The 14392-nt window shown below is 39.6% G+C and overlaps 1 protein-coding gene across 1 annotated transcript in view; it reads right to left on the minus strand.

The window, feature by feature from the left end:
- Positions 1-12827, minus strand: part of LOC116393991 (uncharacterized) — an 18333-nt gene extending 5506 nt beyond the window's left edge. Inside the window, exons 1-13 of the mRNA XM_031866741.1 lie at positions 12453-12827; positions 11475-11724; positions 10714-10880; positions 10321-10504; positions 9944-10141; positions 9503-9617; positions 9199-9384; positions 8714-8851; positions 8443-8538; positions 8187-8354; positions 7876-8002; positions 4962-5295; positions 4611-4777 (exon numbers count right to left, since the gene is read on the minus strand). Coding sequence (XP_031722601.1) covers positions 4611-4777; positions 4962-5295; positions 7876-8002; positions 8187-8354; positions 8443-8538; positions 8714-8851; positions 9199-9384; positions 9503-9617; positions 9944-10141; positions 10321-10504; positions 10714-10880; positions 11475-11724; positions 12453-12627 — 2305 coding nt within the window. The 5' untranslated portion in view covers positions 12628-12827. The remainder of the gene's footprint in view (positions 1-4610; positions 4778-4961; positions 5296-7875; positions 8003-8186; positions 8355-8442; positions 8539-8713; positions 8852-9198; positions 9385-9502; positions 9618-9943; positions 10142-10320; positions 10505-10713; positions 10881-11474; positions 11725-12452) is intronic.
- Positions 12828-14392: the final 1565 nt, after the last annotated feature.

Genomic DNA, 14392 nt, shown 5'->3' on the forward strand with positions numbered 1-14392 from the left:
GGATAGGTACATACTGCTGAACAACAGCGGCATACCACTCCAGGGATGGGTACCTGGATACCTAATCGACCGTAGAAGCCTAGAAGACATTATACAACATCTGAAGTCATCCTCCTGCTGCTTGGATATTCTACCAACACACTTTTTCAAAAATATTTCAAACTGTATAACCACTGATCTTTTACAAATAGTAAACACATCCCTTCTCTCAGGTGTCTTCCCACAAGCCCTAAAAACTGCAGTTATTAAACCACTCCTAAAGAAGGCTAGTTTACAACAATGAAACAATGAAAAATTATAGGCCAATATCAAACCTCCCATTTTTAAGTAAAATAATTGAAAAAGCAGTTTTCCAACAGCTGAATAACTTCTTGGCCGTAAATAACTGCTTTGATGTCTTCCAGTCAGGCTTTCGACAGCACCACAGTTGAAACTGCTGTTGTTAAGGTTTTCAACGACATCCACTTAAACACAGACAATGGCAGAAGTTCAGTCTTAGTATTACTGGTTCTCAGTGCTGCATTCGACACGGTCGACCATGCCAAACTCCTAGAAAGACTATGGCACAGCACTTAACTGGTTTGAATCATACTTGAAGGACAGAGAATACTTTGTGTCTGTAGCTAATTACATATTACATATATTATATTATATTATATATTACATATATAATTACATATCAAGACAATTACAAAATCAGCCTACTATCACCTGAAGAATATATCAAGGATTAGAGGACTTATGTCTCAACAGGATTTGGAAAAACTTGTCCATGCATTCATCTTCAGTAGACTGGACTACTGTAACGGTGTGTTTACAGGTCTCTGTAAAAAGTCTGTCAGAAAGCTGCAGCTCGAGTACTCACTAAGACCAGGAGGGTGGATCACATCACTCCAGTTCTGAGGTCTTTGCTCTGGCTTCCTGTCCAACAAAGAATTGACTTTAAAATCCTGCTGTTGGTTTATAAAGCACTGAATGGTTTGGGGCCAAAATACATCTCTGATCTGCTGCTACCTTATGAACCATCCCGACCCCTTAGGTCGTCTGGGACCGGTCTACTTTCTGTTCCCAGAGTCAGAACTAAACATGGAGAAGCAGCGTTCAGTTGTTCTGCTCCACATATCTGGAACAAAGTCCCAGAAAGCTGCAGGTCTGCTGAGACCATCAGCTCCTTTAAATCAAGATTGAAGACTTTTCTGTTTGCTGCTGCCTTTAATTGAACCACATTCAATTAATATATTAATCAATTTCCTGCATTTCTGCATTTTACTATGGTATTTTATTCCTTACACTTTTTCTTCTTTTTTTTGTTTGTTTATGTTTTGTAAAGGCCTGAGGGGCAGGGTAGTAGCTGGCTGCTACATTCCTGCCAGAAGGCTCCACCCTCTCCTTGATGAGAGCATTGAGATCAGGTGTGGGATGAGACACACCTGATCCGGATCTCCTCATCAGGGAGGTGAACAAAAGGCCAGGAGAGCGGCTGGGGCTGGGGCTGGTTTGGTTATGTTATAGAGTTAACTGATCGAGCTCTGGAAGGAGCTACGTTTTCTGTTTTGTGTTGGTTGAGGTTTGGTGGATTAAAAACCTGCAATACTGACTCTGCCTGTGATTGCTGCGCTGCCACTAATTTCTGTCCTCCGTGCATTCCTGTTACAGTTTTAATGACTTTTTATTGTTTCAATGTATGTTCTTAATTGTTTTTAAATCTCCTTTTCTTTTGCCTTATGTTTTGATGCTTTTAATGGTTTTATGTGAAGCACTTTGAATTACCTTGTTGTTGAGATGTGCTATACAAATACATTTGCCTTGCCTTGCCGCTGAACAACAGCGGCATGCCACTCCAGGGATCCACAGCAGAGTCGCTGCCCATCTTTCGGCACAGGCTGAAAACTCACCTCAAGAGGTACTACCCTGAGCCTTCCACTTAGCACTTATTGTATTTGTATTAGTTTGTTACACTTATTGGTTTGTTTCTACACTGTACTTTTGCTCTGGTTTATGCTCTGAGATGTTTAAAAAAAGGATATGCACTTATGACTTCTGGTGACTAGTAGTTCTCTTGAATACCGATGTTGAATACACTCATTGTAAGTCACTTTGGATAAAAGCATCTGCTAAATGACTGTAATGTAATGGATAGGTACATAATGCTGAACAACAGTAGCATATCACTCCAGGGATGGGTACATACCACTTTTTGATCTTGGTGTCACTCCCCTCAGACACTGAGTTAAAATAGCATTGAGAGTGAAACGCTAAATTAAAATAGTAGCAAGAACAGTGTAATAGAACTGCATCACAGTCTAGCTTGTTAACAAATCTTATACACATTTATAGTTAATTTGAACTGCATGAACTCACACATGAATGAAAACAATAAAGAGAGAGAACACCTTGAAAGAGGACTTGACTGCAGTGTCTGGCTGGTATCCTCAATCTCTGATGAGTGACTGTAAAACAAACAAAATAAAAACTTTAGAAATGCAATGTTCTGAACTTCTGGAAAGGTCTATGACATCCAAGATAAACTCACTTAAAATAAGCTTTGGGTGTGCAACTGCAGGTTTGCATGTGCCTCACATATGTGAACATATCAGTGCCAAGCTAATACAACAATACCATACAGGTCAAATCAACAGACATGTCTATGTGATGAGCTGATTGCGTTAGGTGAAGAAATTAAGCTAAGACAATGGACCACAATGGACTAACATTCAACACTAAAATTAATTTGATCTGGTTCTAATGTTGGTCCTGGAATAACACCCACGTAACGTTACTGTTGGTGTTAACTCAATTGTTTATCGTCTTGAACACACCTCAGCAATCTCTCCATTTTGATAATCGTCCTGTTTGCGGCCCTTCAGTCGGTTCAATAATAGCACAAGTAAACACAAGTTAGGTTACTAACGTTACATCTTAACACTGTAACTGGTGAATAACTTTAGGCTAGTTGAGCTCGAGCTAGCTAAAGTTACAGAGCTAGCTCCACTAATGTATAAGCAACCTGATGTAACGAAACAGACCAAGTGAAACATTATCTGAGATGTTAGCAGTTCAATATTCATGAAGACAAAACAATACTGGAGACTTTGATCGGATGATAAGCTTAATGTTACCTCGGTTCCTCGGTTGATCTCCACATGGCTGTTGCTCAGAATGATGAACTGAAGCTGTTGTGTCCAAAGTCACGTTCAGGAGCAGTCGGTCATCTTGTCACTCAAAAATGACTTTTAGGCAATGAACAGTTTAAATAATAAAAAATATTCTATCGTCATTACAGACACATTAACCTACAATAGACAGTACGATGTAGATGGATCGTGATTCACTGAACTTGTATAGAGCAGCGTATATCCACCACTTCACAGAAAATACTGTATTATGCTGATAAATTACAGTAGTCTGCTGTTATTGTTAATTGACGGGATTGACTGTTAATTTACATGCGAGGGATGAACATTTAACTGTATGTTACAGTTATTATGAAATACTGTAAGATACCGTTTTAAATCCACCGTAAATTTACAGCAATTCATTACAGTGTGGTTATCGCACGCATTTATTAATTTGTGGTTTTACCGGGGCTTATGTGCTGGAGCTTTAACAATTAACATCCCGAATTATTGTTGTTACCGTATCCAGCACATGAACAACAATTTGTTTTTGTACTGCTTGAACAAAAAAGGTATAACATGTTGAAGCTGAAGTGCTGGACATTTGCATGTAACTGAACGTCCATTACATCTCCCAGCTGGCCTGGGAACACCTCGGGATCCCCCAGAATGAGCTGGAACATGTTGCCGGTGAGAGGGAGGTCTGGGTCGGCCTGCTTGACCTGCTGCCACCGCGACCCGACCCCGGATAAGCGGTGGAAAATGGATGGATGGATGGATGAACGTCCATTACATTCAGGCCCTTGTCAAACTAATTCACACAACGATGATTAAGCCAACAGGAGCGCTCTCTCTCTCTCTAATTCTATTTTTACTTTAATCCTTCCTGTAAATGCCATTCATTTTAAGCATCCACTGCAGATAGCTTTTGTTCCGTTGCTATGGTCTTTACTATGGTAATTACTGTTAATGCCGGAGAGGGGACACAAAAGTTCTGCACTCCAGCTTTAATTGATGAACTTTAGACATGCTAGAGGGCAGATATTTTTTAAGCTTTGTCTTCATGCTGAATGTAGTTTCATATTCTACCATACAGATGCAACAGTGCTATCAATCTTCTCATCAAAATCTTGGCAAGAGAGCAAATAAGCGAATATCCCAAAGTGAAAAAAAAACTATACTGCTTTAAAGCTGAAAATTAATTTGACAAACCGCATTCTGTGGGATTTACAAGACTGCTGAAAAAAGTAAATTACAACCACAAAGTAACACCTTGCATACACACCACAGATTAGTGGTGTGTATGCACCACAGAAATATTTGATTAAAAACTTCATGGCTATATGGCAATATGAGCAGCAGTTGCCTCTGCACAATGAAACATGTTTTATCAGCGCAACCTTCCTTCGAAGTGATTATTGTAGCCGATACTTTAGATGATATTTTCTTTAACAAACGTGTTTGCACAATCTGAATCATTTGTAGCCAACCAACCATTGGAGCTGTTGTCATCCACCAATATTATTTCCTTCAGCAGGTTTTTAGAGGTGCGGTCGATGATACTGCACAGAGCTCTTTTGATGACTGACAGGGCCTCATTCAGGTAGATCAACACCACTCCAAGGCTTGGCAGGTCCTTTGGGTAACTCTTTGTAAGACACCTATTCACAAGCAGAAGCATGTCTCACACCACCTTTTCATTAGTGAGCTGTGTCTAAAGACAAACCATGTCAACTGGAAGGTGAAGGATAGTCAGCAAAATATGATACATCTAGAACGTTTGTGTACGAAGTGGAATGGCAGGTTTGGCATCATAGGAAATGACAATGATAAGTTGTAGCCTACCTTTTATCCCTGGTGTCTGGGAGAGCTCGATCTAGAGGAAGGCGATCACTGAGGAAAACGTTGTATCCGTACTTCTCATACAAAAGCTGCGCCTCTCTTTGGTCGTCCTCAGACAGATTTTCCCCCCACGTCTGGAACAGGACAGAGTCTGGGAACAGTTTATTGGACTTTTTCTCTTTGGGGGCCTTCTGTTGGTCTTGCATCTTTGCTTCAGGTTGCTGTGGCTGCTTTTTGACTGATGGCTGTTCGACCTCTGCAGCTTTTCTGCCTCTGTCCTCTTCAAGCATTTTGTGCATGCTTTTCTGCTTTTCCTCAAAAGCTTGGAGTGCATTCACTTGACAAAAGGATGACAGGACACAGCAAAATCAGCTAGAGGCATGACCACCTTTTGTAGAAAATAGTAGACTATAGTTTTTCGTGTTCTCTTGATTGATTCTACACAAAAATAACGTTTTATTGACATCCAGATGGGAGTTAAGAATTAGTGTAGGAGCCATTAGTTCTGTCTGTGTATTATATCTGCTTATATTGGGATTAGAATACATCAGCACACAAAAGAGACTAAATAAAGACCTCAGGAAAAATACATAAAACACAATCAATATAACATAGACAAGAGAATGGAGAGAATGGAGTGTTCCATTTATTAACTCATAAATTGTGCACATAAATTTGACCTCATTAATAGACAGCAAACTGCAAGAAAAGAAAAGTCACATAGAGGCAATTTAACATATATGGAAGCCCATTTCCGCAAGCCAAAAAGAAAAGAAAAAGGTAACTAAAAAAATTTAAAAAATTAAATCCACCCCCCGAAAAAAAAAAAAAATTTAATTTATTTTTGCTGGCGGGAAAAAAATGAAATGTGTTATACTTCTGTCTGCTAACATGCATACTATATGCAAAAGGCTAAGCATAAAATACCTTTCGTTGTATAAAGTGAACTGACATTTGAATCCTTCCACTTACCTTTCTAACAATGTCTCTGATCAAATCACACTGAACCAAATTTCCTTTCCATTTCACCATCTTCATTTGAAGTGAAAAGTTGACATTCATCACGATAAAGACGAAATAAAAGTAACATGTATACTGGAAGAAAGATAAAGCATTGCTTCAACTCACAGATATTGCTGATGTTTGTCTCCATGTTTGAAAAAAATCTGACAATACGAGGTGAGTCCAGCTCTTTGTCAGTAGGCTCATATCCCCCGTTTAGAAACATGCCCACGAAGAAGACGAGCAAGATCCCCCCCAAAGTGAGGACTACCCGCTTTAACCCTGATGCCCTCATGCTGAACACACACCGACTGATCTCCCAGCAAGAGAATAAAAAACGTCCGACAGAGATACCTTCTTTCTTTTTAAAGGCGCGGGGTGAGAACCGTCCTCCCTCCGCTGTTTGTTTGCAGGAGGGGCAGGTGTTCCTAGGGCTTACGTTGTGAAGTCACCTGCTTCCTCAAATTGAAACCTCCATAATGTAACATGCGGTCATGTATTAAAGAGCTGAATAATTTGATATCTGAATGGTTTCTGTAGCTGTATGCAGATTCCAAAAAAACTTCTGCTGCATTAACACAATTACAGGGAGTCCACATTTCGTTCAACAAACTTCTATTAGAGATGCGACTTTAAATTAGGGAGTGGAAGACCACAAAACACGAAGACAAGGTTCCCAGCAAGCTGTTTATAAATGGACATAAAGGTTTACCTTTTGTCCCACCCTTTTTAAGGACGTTAGCGCAATGTCTTTTTTCCCTTTGTTTTCCCTTTGTCCATTTATATAAAATATTAAGCTTTTTCCATTTTTTTTAAAAACAATGTAACTCGATGAATACAATCTTCTCTCATCTCAAACCTACGCCACTTTAAAATACTTCTGAATACTTTCAGCTAGACTACATTTGAACTTTAATCGGGTTACAAGACTTTGAACTATTACAATATTAGTCAGCTTTTTGATATCTTTAACAGTTTTTGCATTATTACAGTTTGCGTTTAATGTTATTCTGGTTGCAAACATATATAGCCTAACTATGGAATCAAACAGACCATCACATTTGGCCACAACGGTCGTAAAGTGACAGGAACTCGAAGACACTATCCCATAGGCACTCAGATTAAATTTGACCACACAATTCTGGGTGACAGCAGTCAGTACCTGTTTTCAAACCTGCTCACATGTTTGATACTACATACAAATTACACACGTGTTCATAAGGGGGTCCTAACTCCCTCAGTGATAGGGGTTACGTTTATTGTCTGGGAAGCAGGTGTATACAGGTGAGCGTCAGCTTAGATTCCGTGCAATGCAGCTGTCTAACAGAGGAGTCACATAGAATTTACCATCACCACAGAAACTTGTTATTAGTGCTGACATACAGAGGTGATTGAGATGAGATAATCAGTGTTGTTTGACACGCAGAAACACAGAGACAGGGTAAACAAACTCAGTCAAGTGAGCCGTCATCTGCGAAACGTCAGTCAAGCCAGCCGACGCGTGAAATGTAGTGCTTGTCTATTCAAGGTGTTACGGTACGGGGGCTTGGATAGCCCAAAAAGCACAGAGATGGTAGATAGGTAGTGCAACGAAACAGTTTTTCTTGCTTTAATAGTCTGTCAAACAGAAATGTGTGCGTCATATAACTGAGTTAAGTTGCTGAAGAATTCATTGACACCCCAAATGGTGGATGTGGCATTGAGGTTCTTAAAGAAGGTTTTTGGATAATTGCACATAATATTAAGTTCGGTTGCTCATTTTCAAATGCTAGCAACCGTGGCCCTTTTTAAGTCATGTCAGAAAAAATTTGAAATTTTTTTTTTAAAATGTCTAATAGTCATTTAAAAATGTAAATAAGACCCCGTTTGTCATTATCCTTTGTTAATAGCAAATTCAGTTGAAGAAACTAAAAACCTGTGATGAGATGCTCAATCGTCCAGCTCTGTCCACTGCACTGTTGAATGATGACCTCATAATAAGAGCTTTCTCCCTGGGCGATCTCAAGACATCTCTGTGTTGAGTTGTTTCGGATTGATTGGCCCTGCAAAAGTTTGATCAAGAGAGATCATTTATGAGATGGTAGCATAAATGCATCTAACACATTGATATTTTCAAGCACCTTAGTTTAGGTTTGGACATTGAAGGCTTTGACACCTCCTACTGGTATTATCTGATAAGGCTGTGCTGGATTGTTCAAAAAGTACTGGTATCAGCTGAGTTCTTACTTGTTTGAAGTCCCAGTGCATGTGTAGTTGCTTTAGTCTAGCCAGCTGACAGTCCTGCAGGGTGGGAGTGCTGCCAGAGCCTGGATCAACCAGGCAGCGGTTACTGTTATATTTGTGAGATTTAATCCCCCCAATGATGATTTCACCGTCTGCGTTATAGTAGCAATGCTGGCGGAAAGAATGGGTAGTGATTTAATATTAGGATTTGTTATTAACATCTCAGTACCAGTTTTTCCCATCTGTCTTCTTAGATAACCTGTGTCTGCTGGGAGTGGCATCCATACAGGATGGGGATGTTTCCTGGAACAACTCCCTGGTCCACACAGTGGCTCCTAAGAAGGGTGTTCTGCAGCTGTACAGATCAGTGTCATGTTAAGGGAGTTATTTATTTGCTTTGACCTCTGTGTAAAATGTAATGCCCAATCACAACATTCAGCATGGCTACATATTAGTCTAAGTATTTCAGGCTTACTGATATAGTACTCGCACTAAACTAAGACAAAGGAGTGACTGAAAATGTCTCTTACCACGCCATACCCCAAGAGGTTATCCCATGTGTCCAGACTTGGATAGACATTGTCCAGGTACCACTTGAAAGGTTTACATTTCAGCTTTTCTCTGAGCTTCCTCCTCTCGGACACGTCGCCGGTATCGATTCCATGATTCTGTGTATCATAAGCAATATCAAAAGGTACATGAACAACGCTAAATTTCGGTAAAAATCTATATTCTTCAAAACAATTAAATCTCATGAATCTGTTCAATATAAGTGTCCCAGTCATCCACGAGAGTGAGCCAGCATGCAGAATACCAGGACCCTGAAAGTGAAGTACTAAATGGAAATGTCTTCTGTGAAAAAACACGTTTTACCTCTGCAGCAGTGAGCTACCTTCTTTTGTGTATTTTGTCATCTCTCGGTGAAATGTAGTCAAAATATAAGGAGTTTTAAACATAATGAGTGATACTATACCTTACAGATAATAATCTCTACAAACATAATCGCTGTGCCGACCTTAAAAGGAAGGTTCCAGGCAATGAGCACGTTCCGCTTGTACTCATCCAACCAGATATCTGCGACCCTCAGTGCATTTCTCCTCATGGAAGGGTTGAGATCACGTGCATACGGTTTATGTGTCCTCTCAATGTGAGCTACCCTCGAGCAAGGCACAACCTCTACGCTGCCTCCACACAGCCACACCTGAGCAGTGCAGACACAGATCAGACAGTCAGTGAATTTACCAAATCTTCAAACTTAAATGATTTAAATTTGTTGCCATGTTTAATTCTTATTACTAAAAACAATTTGGGCTACTCACACGAATCCCAAGTTCAACATTTTCTCCTCCGTAAACTGTCATTCCGCCATCAAGCCCACCGATTTCTCCAAGGAAGAGTCTGTCTGCTGCAAAGATTCCCATAACAGAGGGACTCCTGTCCAAAATAGACAAACAGGGCCACTATAGGTTAATTTTACTGTGAAATGAATGTGAACGCTGGTAATTCATATAAGCTAATGAAGAACATAATTTGATTCTCCACTAGACCTACCCTGAATTTATGAATACAAGTACTTCATGAGATCAAAAAAAGCTGGATACTTTTTTGTATAAGTATTCAAAATCACATTTTAGCATTTAGCAGTCAAAGTGATCAGCCAATCCCAAGGAAGAACTCTCCAAAACTCTAAAAAACAGGTGAGGGTCTTATCTAATAACCCCACTCACAGTTATCTGACTAAGTTTGTGTGTTCCACGTACTTCCCAGGCTGAGATTCATCCCCCGTCTTCAGCCACTCTGGCCTAAAGGACTCGTACATACACCACAAAGCCCAGTCAAAGCCATGAGCGGACGGGTGATATCTTTCTACGTGTAGATCGTCAAAATACACCTTATCAAACACAGGGGACACCACCACTGTCCTGTCCGCTTTGATCCTGTCCAGCAGAGGCTCTGCCCTGGTAAGGACACCAAAATTAAACAGTTATAACTTCAAGGGAAGGAGGTGAAATAACTAAATCTCAACAGTATTTATGTAGGATTTTGACAGGAACTTAGTGAAGGAATTTAACTTCACAGCAGTACATTTACTGTTATTTCCCTTGACAGTCCCCCTTTATTTCAAATGTGTACATACCATCCCTCTGTGGTTTCAACATGGGCATCCAAAATGGCCACAACATCTGCTGTGGAATGCTGCCAGCCTGAGATCCGGGACTGGGACAACCCCATTTGTTGCTGATGCCACACTTTCTTTATGAGTCCTGGCCTCTCTTTGTGAATCTGATCAATGTAGTCTTGTAGTGGTTTTCCAAGGTCATCTGAAAATATAGTTAACAGTCAAATCTATAAAGACACAAGCACAGATTACTACAACAGCTTTACAAATTACATACAGAAAACGCTATCATGCAATTTACCCTAATTTCCTTAGCAGGGGTTATGAGACTGACATGACTGATGTTCAGAGTGCTGAGACATTTGAGATAAACATTGACATGCTTTATTCCAAGTGCACAGTTACACTTACTGTAAGTACTATAGTCATCCACTAGAACGATTTCCCTCAGCAGGTGCTTTGGAGTGTGGGTGATGATGCTTCGTACGGCCCTTTTAATGACCGAAAGAGCCTCGTTTATGTAGATCAGTACCACACTGATGGTTGGCAGGTCCCTGGGATAATTCTTCATCAGACACCTAAATGGAGTGCGATGTAGAGACAGTTGTAGAAAACTGTGGTTAATGTCTCCGTCAATCGGTTCTCAAGCAGTAGTGTACTGTGGAGAAACAGATTGACAAGTGTGTGACAATATGTCATGTAGCTTGTGTTGCGTCGATGTTCTCCATGCTGCATGATAGAATGTAGGATATCAGGAGTAATTGTTTGATCTGGCTTGACATCAGAAGAGAAAAGAGAGGACGAAGAGACTGAAATCACTAGTAAACTCATAAAGAACTTAGATCCTAATTTGTCCTACTCTGTGCAGTAGGGTTGGCGGATCTGTCATATGCTGGATAAAGGGTGCCATTATGTCACAGTTAACTTCTCATGTTGAGTGCATGTATTTCCGGCTAAATATTGCTTTGGCACAGTTATTTACTGCAACTAAATTCTAATATATGATTTATGAGATTAGCTGCATATAAAACACTGGTAGTCGGTTCATAGTAACACCCATAAGACGGAGAAGACATCAGATTACTGTGCATAGCAAGTTATTGCAACGGTCAGGACACAAAATAATCAAACCAACTTTCAAAATAGTCAGAACCAGTATGAACATAAGTTACCTTTTGTCTCTTGTATCTGAAAGCTTCCTGTCTATTGGCAACTGGTTACTCAGGAAGGCATTGTATCCATAAATCTGAAACAGCCCCTCAGCCTCCTTCTGTTCCTCTTCTGACAGGTCATCGCCCCACTGGGCAAACAGGATGGAGTTTGGATATAACTTTGGCATCACAATCTTCTCTTTCACTTGATCCATATTTAGTAATACTTCATTGGTGGAGTTCTTCAGACCAGATACTTCTATCAGCTTTGCTTTGTTTTGAATTTGGATTGTGTTCATAAAAAGACAAAAATGATGAACAGGGTCAGTAAAACGACACAACAGTAGAAGTATAAATGTGTTTGACAACTTAGCCGGAAGAAATGGAAAGCGTATCAATGCTGCTGCAAAATCTTCGAATATATCCTCAGTAAAATCACATGTCGTACAAAACATCTTACAAATCAGGCTAAAGGAACAACATGTGATTTCAGTGATATTTGTGTACACTTGCTTATGGACACCTGCCATTGATGTTAAACATTTTGATTTAACAAGTCATTCAGATGTGGCTCCTCTTTCTATGTCACTTGCAGGCTCCTTAGAATATACGTACATGTGAGTATCTCCACTCACGGCTTTGGAAATAACCTTGCAAAGGTGCCCCATATTTTTCCCACAGAGCGAACTGTGCTTTTTTTCAGGAGGGGTACTTACAGAGACGCCCGCTAACACAGCAGAACCTAGACGGCAAAGATGTACTATATTTACATTTTAAGGGGATTTACTTGCAGTTCACTAAAGTTACAGCGTGGATCTCATTTCTCAGCAATCTCTTTTAGCGACACAACTCTTGCTTGTTCAGGAGTTGGAAATGAAAATGTCTTCTTCCTCATTTACTTTAGATTACAGATCTTTTAAAAATAATATAATATATGATTAGAAAGTCAGAGCTTTACACTACAACCTTTTTATACTTTGCCTCTGAATTGGTACTCACTGAGCTTGTTTAGGGTCTTTTCAATCCGGTCCAGTTTCCTCCTCACAACCTCTTGATTAGAGGCTCCCTCTGGAAAAGATTTGCCTGTCCTCCAACTCGCGATCATGTAAATGATGAAGTATATTAAGAGTAAAAAGGCTGCAATTATTCCAGCTCTTCGCATATATGTCTTCATTGTGGCTTCTCAAAGAAGGATCACATCAATGTCTTTCTCTACCTCATATGCCAGCCACTTTAAAGATCAAATTGCACAATAAAGTGTATCTTATCTTCAAGATAAAAGACTTTCATTATACATTTGTTTGACGCCCATAAATCTACAAAAGAGCATTGTGAGGCGGACATACGAACACAGAGTCAACACACTGCTGCTAAGGGAACCTCCACTACCTAGAGCCTGATAGTACCGTGTTGACTTGAGGGTGGAAAGGTGGACTAACACTATCTCATAAGCTATAAATATAAAGAAGGTTTCAAAGTACACTTCAGTATTTAATGTGCCTACAAAGCTTAGGCAACTACCTTGATTTGAGCATGTTTTATTGTTTTAATGTTTTGTTGAACCTTTATCTGTATCTTTGGCATTAGTGACAGCCTTGATTCTATGTGGGTTATCTGCCCACTAGGCTCCAATTGATGGAATCTTTGTTTGTTTGGTCAAATTGACTTCTTCTGTACAATTTGCGATTGACTACTACTTGTCTTCTACTACCACTGCATACTTTCCGCTAAAGAAACCCTTCTAATGTTAAAACGTTGAGCCCTTTCAGGACATTCATGCTTGTATTAAACTTTTCCCAGTTTGCCTTTTAAAGCGCAAAGCATGTCTTTTTTCAGACTAAATAGTTAATTAATTTAAATTTCCACATTTTGACAGTATTACAGTAAAAGAAATATATTCTGCTCTTAGCTTTATTATGTAATGAAGTTCAGCAACCGTTTTACTTTTCAGTTTCCAGGTCTTTCAGCAGTGCAGTGCAATTCATTTGCACTTTAAGATTTCAGTATATTCAGCAATGCTTTGCAATTTCTTTCAGCCATCAGGAGCTTTTAGACAGGCACTGTCCAACCAAAATAAAAATACGGTGGTAATTAACCAAATTAAATATCCCTTTTAATAGAAATAGTTGTACTGTTTTAAGTGAAGCTGTACCCTTCATTTTTAAACTAAATCTAAAATTGGTACATTTTATTCACTTTCATTTTATGTGGGTCTGTTTCTTATGCTCATGTATTGTTATTATTTATTTAGCAGTCAGCAGTTAGCAGCAATAAATTGCAATGCAGAGGCACTCGTTTTAATGTATAGCTAGTATTTCTGAGGCTGCTCTGGAAACGGCCACAGTGAGATGATTGATATGCATTTATCCAACATTCCAGATTTTGTACATAATTACCTGTTTCTGAAGTAACCTTTGGAAAATAAACGAATGCTCTTTTTCAAACCAGTGCAGTTAATGAAGAACACAGTTCATACAGTACAAAATGTACGGCCCAACTGTATGTGTATTAAGGCTACATTGTTTCCAGTATAAGAGATGAGTTTAATGCCTACTCGCTGCTAAATCAGGCTGCTGTATGTAAAAATGTCCCTAAACCTGAAGAACTACATGTGTTCTGATGTGTAGAAGTAGATAAGGTTGTGCAGACACCAGTACTGCAAGAGCTTCAAGAAATGCTGGTTGTGTGTAGGATGGTTGAATGCCCCTGCTTGTTTCTTTAACCTGGTGTGCTGTATTGTGTCATCATAAGACTGTTGAGGGCCTCTTACACTCTCCGCACTGCAGGAGGAAGCATTGAGCATCCTGTTGTCCTCATAAATGTCTTCTTGTCTCACTTGAATTTTGGCAAACTGAGACTGATGAGTGCTGAGAGCATTCTGTCCAAAGCTGAGTATGAGATTAAATTGCCACCTAGAGCGGATAAACCCTTTTTTTTGT

The sequence above is a fragment of the Anarrhichthys ocellatus genome, unplaced genomic scaffold, assembly GCF_004355925.1.
Source record: "Anarrhichthys ocellatus isolate YVR2014 unplaced genomic scaffold, GSC_Weel_1.0 scaffold2, whole genome shotgun sequence".
Classification (NCBI taxonomy): Eukaryota; Metazoa; Chordata; class Actinopteri; order Perciformes; family Anarhichadidae; genus Anarrhichthys; species Anarrhichthys ocellatus.